Source organism: Herpailurus yagouaroundi, unplaced genomic scaffold (assembly GCF_014898765.1).
Source record: "Herpailurus yagouaroundi ecotype Mexico unplaced genomic scaffold, PumYag 100, whole genome shotgun sequence".
In the NCBI taxonomy this organism is placed as follows: Eukaryota; Metazoa; Chordata; class Mammalia; order Carnivora; family Felidae; genus Herpailurus; species Herpailurus yagouaroundi.
The window spans coordinates 36,130,794-36,138,929 of NW_024412391.1; the positions used below are offsets into that span (position 1 = coordinate 36,130,794).

Here is an 8,136-nt window from a genome sequence, read left to right on the forward strand (position 1 = left end):
ATGTAGATCTACCTTTAGTGACACAGAAATATGTTTGTAATATAAAGAAAAGTAAATAAAAGCAGATTACAGATTGTGGGGGCGATTATTCGAGTGTATGCATTTGTCAACACTCATGAAGCTGTTTATCACAGGAAGTTAATTTTACTGTGTGTAAATTATACCTCAGAAAGAGCAGATTATAAAATGGTATTTACAGAAGGATTCAATTTGTATGTGTATGTCTGTGCACGTGCAAGGCTCTACACCCGCTGTTAACATTGGCTACCTCTATTATAATCACAGATGACTTTTATTGTTTTCTCTTTCTGCCTAATTGTCTTTTTAAATTTTTCTCCAGTGAATAGGTATTGCTTTACTATTTTGAACTATGACTAGGGAAGCACAGAAGAAGGTTCATATTCAAGGAATGGCTAAGTTGGAGTAATGAGGATAGAGGGTGACTGTGCCTTGCCCTGTGCATCATGGGAGTTATAATAGGAGGCTGGTTATAAGAAGAGCCCATGGTAGGTGCTCAGTAAATGTTTGTGACATGAGTGAATGATTATAGTGGGTCATTTTATCACAAGTCTCTAGTTTCATAATAGCCGTGCCACTCTCACTTTAGACCCAATATATTAGCAGTGCACATTCATAAATATTTTCATCTCCATTAGAGTGACAGCCAACTAATTGCTTTCAAACCAAACAGTTACCACATGCTGAAAGCTGATCTCCTTCCTTTTAACTTTCCTTTTCGTATCCCCACCCCATCTCCTCCTCTATTAATTTAGATTGGGAAATAAATAACCACAAATGCCTTGGTTTCACATAATTGTTAAGAAGACAGCTTAGGTGTACCAAGTAGAAAGGCAAGAAACATAAAAGAAGAAGCAGTGATCTTTCACAGACATGGCCGCAGCCTCCTTCGTTGAGAAATAGCAGGAAAAACAGCCACAAGAGCTTCGAAGACACTGATTGCTTAGTGTGTGAGAGATGATCACCCCCTTCCCAGGAATCTGCTGGCTTGACAGTTAGCCTAGGGGGAGGGGTGGTATGAGTGTAGAGGGGTGTGTGTGTGTGTGTGTGTGTGTGTGTGTGTGTCTGTGATGTGGGGGAAGAGGGTGGATATGGTGTGTGTGGTGTGATGTGATGTGTGTGGTGTTAGGGGTGTGTATGTGGTATGTGTATATGTGGTGGGTGGGTAGGGTGAGTTTCTATTAGACACCACATGGATATGATCAAGATTACATTGCTGGATAGATAGAATTTCGGGTGTACCTCAGAAGGCTCAGGAATGTATTAAAATACTGGGGCTGGGGCGCCTGGGTGGCACAGTCGGTTGAGCGTCCGACTTCAGCCAGGTCACGATCTCGCGGTCCATGAGTTCGAGCCCCGCGTCGGGCTCTGGGCTGATGGCTCAGAGCCTGGAGCCTGTTTCCGATTCTGTGTCTCCCTCTCTCTCTGCCCCTCCCCCGTTCATGCTCTGTCTCTCTCTGTCCCAAAAATAAATAAAAACGTTGAAAAAAAAATTTTTTTTAAATAAAAAAAAAATAAAATACTGGGGCTATTTAACGTAGCAACTAAGCCAGTTCTAGTTTTTTCTAACAACTGCTAAAACCTTACACACCATTTAGACCCAGAAAGGTCTTTAGACCGTTTGCCCTAGTCTGCTCATTTTGCAAGTGAGAGAATTGCAGCCCAGAGAGTAGAAGGGGGCTGCCAAACATCACACGGGGAGCTGGAGGCCCTGCCTATAGGAATGGTGAACGGGACCTGCCCTTTGGAGACAAAGTCCACATGCTTCTGAGTAAAGTTGGGGACATCCCTGAGCATCTGCCATGAATAATGTGTGCCCCCCTAAGGTCTTCAGCAATCACATTTATCTTCCAGTATTAAAAAAACCCTTTGGAGATGTAGCCACCTAGGGCCTCAATGCCTGGCCAGGCCCCATTTGCTAAATAAGGCATTATCTGCAGAGAAAGACTCCTCATCGCAAGCATGTTAATGACAAACCAGAGGATTGGACAACCAAGAATGGATCCTTCTAACATCACGAGTGAAGGGAGACCTGCTGTAAAACAAAGCAACCTGAGAGTGGGCATTAAGCTGGGAAAGCCAGAGACAGGCCTGTTGTGCATTAAGCCAATCATTGTTCACCCTGGCACCCCAGCCACACTCTTCGTGCTCACAGCCTGCTTCAACCCAGTGACTGTGCAGCCTCATCTCCCAGGCCCCCAGAGTTGCCCACCATGCCATTCTCTCCCACACCATCTGTCTTTACATACGTTGTGTCCTCCACCAGGTGCAATGTTTCCCACATAATCCATCTTGGTGAACTCCCCTTGAACATTCAGCTCCGCCATCACCCTCCTCAGAGAGGACCTGCCCCTCCTTCCCTGCCCCCCGCAGCAGAGTTGGCACCTCCTGCCCTCCCAGCCTCGCACAGCGCCCCCTGTGAGTTTGGTGGTGTCTTTTTGCATGTCTGGTTCCCTCCCTAGACTGGAGTTCCTTGAAGGAAGGATCCATCCCAAGATCCAACCAAGACTGAGGCCTGCAGTCGGTATTAGCTGCCCACAGACAAATGAAAATGTGCACCTGCTGTCTGTTACTAAATGAAAAATCACCTCAAAGGTAGCAGCTCAAAACAATCCAGAACTCGCAGTTTCTGTGGGTCAGAGTGCTGGCACAGTTTAACTGGCTCCTCTGCTCAGGATCTCACAAGGCTAACATCCAGGTGTGTCATCCGGGCCACATCCTCATCCAGAGACTCACCTGAGGAAGAATTGACTTCAGAATAACTTGGGTTGTTGGCAGAATTCATTCATTTCCTTGTGGATGTAGGACTGAGGACCCAGCTTCTTGCTGGATGTCAGCCCCTTGCCGTGAGGACTTCCTGACAAGCCTTCTTACTTCATCAATCCCACAAGGAGAGTCTCCCAAGCAAGACTGCTAGCAAAGCAGAGTCTTAGACAATGTTACACAATCACTGAAGTGACATCCATATCCCATGTTTAGAACCAAGTGATAGGTCCCACCCACATCAAGGTAAGAGGATCATACAAAGACACAAATGTAGGCATCATGGGGACCATTCTGGAGTCTGCCCACCATACAAAGAATACAATAAATCCTGCTGCTAAATTCTTTATTTTGTTGTAATTTTCCTTTTATTCCTCCTTTGGGTTCTCTCTTGCAGGTGGCTTTGCTGCTGTTGGCAGATCGCTTGTGGAAGAAAGTGGAACTTCATTGGCCCCAGGTTCTGGGAAAGGAGAATCCATTCAACCCTCAGATTGAACAGGTGTTTGGAGATCAAGGGGGCCACTGAGTGCCTTCAGGATATGCATTCCTGGAAAGCTCAGTGAGGCAAAAACTTGGGTAAATTCATTCAACAAATGGTTATAGGGCTGCCATTTGACAGACTCATTGGTTCCTCCAGCAGCAACTTTGAAAAGTGATTTTCTCTGATTTTGGAGTGTATCTAAATGACAGCGTGATTCTGTGTGTTTCAAGGATCAGTTCCCTCCAATTGACCTTCCAAGTAACCTTTAATAAAGTGTTTTGGATGCCATTCCAAACAAGAGAGTGTGCCGTTTCACAGCTAATTGTTCTAAAAACAAATGAGAAGTCCAGCAGTGCTCGGCAACTTACCCCGGGTCTTGGTGTGCCAGGACTTGTCCTTGCTCTGTTGCTGCTTCTTCAAGATGGCCAGCAAGTGGGTACTGCCCCTAGGGAGGCTGTGGCTGGCTGCCAAGGACTCTCACATCAGAGCACAAGACTATAAACACAAAATTAGTTACCGACTTGAATGTTTATTTAGAATGAGAAAAGAAATCACAACAAATTACAAATTTGTTTAAAATCCAGATGATTGAAAAATGTGACAATTTTTCTTTCTTTAAAATGTTTTCTTACTTTCTTTGGCTTCACAATCTCATCGTCTTTTCCCAGAACAATGATTTGGTGATATCATTGTCTAAAGAAAGGACAGAAAAGTGAAATGCCTTGCTTTTAACTGATAATTTAGAAGAGTTTAGCTCCACAATTCATTATTGGTAAAGTCATGTAAACTTTTAGAATTGTCACATTGGGAAGACCTTTATCCAATTTCTTTTGAGTAGGATCTGTTACAGTCACACTCCCTATTTGTAGTATTGTTCAAGTATTGTTAAAGTTTTGCGTCCATATAAGCACAGGAATTCTGGTAAATTCTATTGCACACCATTCTCATTGGTGTGTCACATCCCTTGCCCATATCTGATGCAGCCATGGATTCAGGAGTCAGTGGGTGTATATCGAGACCCACATCACACTGCCAGCATCCCACCTCCCATGAGCACATCTTCCCACATTCTGCCCTCAAAACTTGCTTGACAGAGCCCAGAGATGTGGGGCAGGTCTACCCCAGCGGTCCCAGGAAACCGTGAATAAATGCATCAGCATCTTCCTTTAGTGGTCAGTTGGGAGTTGGGAGGCATTCAGTGTGCTTCTCAGGGACAGAATCATCCCCTTTGTTCATGGCAATGATGCCTTCGATGGTGCCTCCTCCTGCCTTCTATCACTCATTGCTCCCTCATTCCTGCTTTCTTGGATGCTTCCCAAATAAACCACCTGCACCTAAATCTTTGTCTCAATAAAGACAAAATTAAAATGTTGGTGTGTGTATAATTGTGTATGCTTTATTATTGAATATATTCCTCATATGAATATACTTCTGTTTTGGTTTGATTTTTTGTTTTTGTTCTTCCCCCGCCTCTATACTTCTGTTTTGACTAGGCACCAATACAAACCAAATCTCCCACTCACTGTATACCATCCATTGACATGGACCAGCTTCTAGCTTTGTGCATTTCACACCTTGTTTCTCCTCCATGACCCACACACTTCCCACGCTGGGAGCTGTAGCATAATTTCATACTGTGATTCTGCCCATTGGCCCTGCACCTTTGTCACAATACTGATGGACAGTAGGGGCACGCTTGGAAGCCCCTCCTATACCACAATGGCTAGCAGTAACCCAGCTGTGCACAGAAATGACTGCAAACCATGTAAATATTTCAACCTAAATCCAACCTAAATGGATCTCCACTTCAACTGATTCCAAATGCCCATGGCTATCCCACAGCCACCAGATGTAAAGGAAAGTATAACAAAGAAGAAGCAATTGTGTTTAGAATATCCCAGTTTTGCAAATTTTACAAACTATATAACCATGCAAACACATTGCTTGGTCCCCTTCTAGGCTTTTGGAAGGGACCCTAAAACTTAATCTTTATTAGCTTTATGGTCAGTCTGCCTCTGCTTACAAGATTAATTTGCCAGTTTGCGGGCGAGCTTCAGTTTTAGGGACCAAAACACTCAAAATGTTGTCAAACCATTAATTTATGTCACTTGGACAGAATCCTTGGTTTAGCATGACCAGTACACATCCTGGGGAGGCGGATCAACAGGAGACCAACATGCTGCCAGGAGTCTGCTTGGTGCCAGCAAGAAATACAGATGAGGGGAACGAATTGGAGACTATGAGGTGTGGAGGTGTGGGGCTCTGGAAACCTGGTATATCTGTCTCCTCTTGCAGGATGTGTCCCCTAACAGGGTCTTGGTAAGTACATCATTGGTTTTGGTGTTCCAATATCTCATGTTATTTTTTTAAGCACCAAAATACCAATACTTGTTGTAGTGTTGTTTTATTATTTTTTTTTAATCTGAAATCTTAATCGTTTAGTCTCAAGATATACCCAGGGAACACAGCAGTAAAATTTTTTATTCCTTCAGAAAGAATTCTATTTCATCCTCCCTCTGTTTAAAATGCTTCCAAGCTACTTTATTGCTATTCTAATTTCTATTTCCCAGACTACTTGTGAAGTTGGTTATCTTGTATTGCTGTTGCTCTTGTTGGGGGGATAGAGAATTCATTTTAGACCTAGTCATTTCCCAGAAGGCCCTGAAGGACTAGAGTTATTTTAAAAATTGGAGGAAACCAGAGGGAGTATATAGGGAGATTCAGAGAGTACAGGGAAGGGGTTCCCAAACTGAATTATCCTGAGGCCAACCACCTTATTTCTCCAACCCTAGAGGTTATCTCTGTCCCTGCCACTTTTTCCTATTTAAATTCTCTTAGGGACTGAAGCCCCCACCTTGGGGAATATCACCAGTACCACCATTCCCCTTCTCCACTTGAACAGGTGCAGGTGGGGAGGCAGAGGTGCCTGGATCCTGAGCCCTGACCTCACTCGTACAGCATGGTCCCATGAAATCAAAGGAGAGAATGGTGCTCCCATCTCACTTTATATATATATATATATATATATATATATATATATATATATATATCTCACAAATACTGCATGAAATAAGTACTAAATACCACTATTATCTCCTTAAGAACTAGAGTCCAAGGCCAGACCCTCATCCTGGGGTCAGGAGCCCATAGGTGAGGTATGTCCACTTCTACCTCCATCTGTATATTCCACTCCATTCCAGACATGTTCCTTCTTTGAGATTCAACCACGTCTTTCTCTCTAGCTTAGGGATGTTCTGTCCCCATAAAGTGCTTTGTGTACTTCCTATAACTTCTGAGTGTCCAGAATTTACAAGATAGCTGTAGGGGACAGCTTTATTCCTATATTTCTGCACTGGTTCCTCTTGAGATACTGTCTTCAGCCTCCAGTTTTTCAGAATCAGTGTGTGAGTACTAGCCTCTGAGAGGCAAGTGAAGGACTTCCTCAGGGTGGCTCTCATCCCTCTCCATCCCCTTTCCTCATTCCTGTAGTGGCCTCCTGGACAGATGCACCAGAACAGAAGCTCCAGGAGATAACCCCCTGGTCAGTCATGTTCACATGATTTATATCCTGTCCTGTATCCACAGCTTTACAACAATGCCTGCCCCACAATAAGTGCTTAGTAAGAAGTACTAAATGAAGAGGGAATGAATGAATGAATGAATGAGTGAATGAGTGAATACATTAATGAATGAGTGAGTGAATGAATGAGACATTAATGTTGCCTTCCAAGTCACACCATTATTTCTTGCTGTTTAAAAACAAAAGGAGCCTCTTTTTTGACATATTTAAATTAGCCTCACGGGATCACACTTGGGTAAAAAGTGTGAAAGTGTAAACAAGGAAAGCAATCAATGAGAAGATGCCATAAGGCATGGGCTCCTTTATAATCTTCATTTAAATACCTCAACACTATACTGTCATTGGTTTCTCCTGTTTTCAGATGAAGGGCCTGTCTACCCTTTGCTATTGAAATGGAGCTCCTCATTTTCTGCATTAACAATTATCAAGAACTTTTATCTCCCCACCACCACTGCTAGGCATTTTTCATTTGGGATAGAGCCTTTCGGGTTTGGGCCTTGGTGAAAAAAATTTCCAGGGCCCCCAGTCAAAGTAGATCAGCTAAAAAATCTTTATATGAGATTGTATTGATACACAACATAGCAGGATCTAAGCCCCAGGAACTTGAACTGCTTCCCCACCCTACTTTCTCACCAAGTTAATCCCACTAGAAAAGAGATTCTTAACTAGATTCCATGGGGACCTTACTCCCCCAGAATTAAGAGTCCTTATGAATTTGAATGGGAAAAAAAGACCTTCTTGGGGTGCCTAGGTGGCTCAGTCAGTTGAGGGTCTGACTCTTGATTTTGGCTCAGGCCTTGATCCCAAGGTTGTGGGATTGAGCCCCCATCAGGCTCTGCACTGAGCGTGAAGCCTGCTTAAGATACCCTCTCTCTCTATGGGGCACCTGGGTGGCTCATTGGTTAAGCGTCTGACTTCAGCTCAGGTCATGATCTCATGGTTCTTGGGTTCAAGCCCCATGTCTGACTCTGTGCTGACAGCTCAGAGCCTGGAGCCTGTTTCAGATTCTGTGTCTCCCTCTCTTTCTGTTCCTCCCCCCCCTCACACTCTGTCCCTCTGTCTCTGTTTCTGTCTCTCTCAAAAATAAATAAAAGATTTTTTTAAATTAAGATTCTCTCTCTCTTTGCCCCCTACCCTGCTCATGCTCTCTCTCTCCAAAAGAATAAAACATTTAAAAAAATAAAAAGTAAAAGACCTTCTAAAAGAGCATTTCCTTTTATTATGAATGTAGGCAACAAGACAGCCATATTTCTGTCACTAATATTTTACATAGCACATTATATTTGCTGCAGAC

The 8,136-nt window shown here is 43.5% G+C and overlaps 1 protein-coding gene across 3 annotated transcripts in view; it reads left to right on the top strand.

Moving 5' to 3' along the window:
- Nucleotides 1-4,644, top strand: part of AOAH (acyloxyacyl hydrolase) — a 168,582-nt gene extending 163,938 nt beyond the window's left edge. For all 3 annotated transcript variants that reach the window (XM_040472239.1, XM_040472238.1, XM_040472240.1), the window contains exon 22: nt 3,179-4,644. In XM_040472239.1, the coding sequence (XP_040328173.1) occupies nt 3,179-3,307 (129 nt within the window). In that variant the 3' untranslated portion in view covers nt 3,308-4,644. The remainder of the gene's footprint in view (nt 1-3,178) is intronic.
- Nucleotides 4,645-8,136: the final 3,492 nt, after the last annotated feature.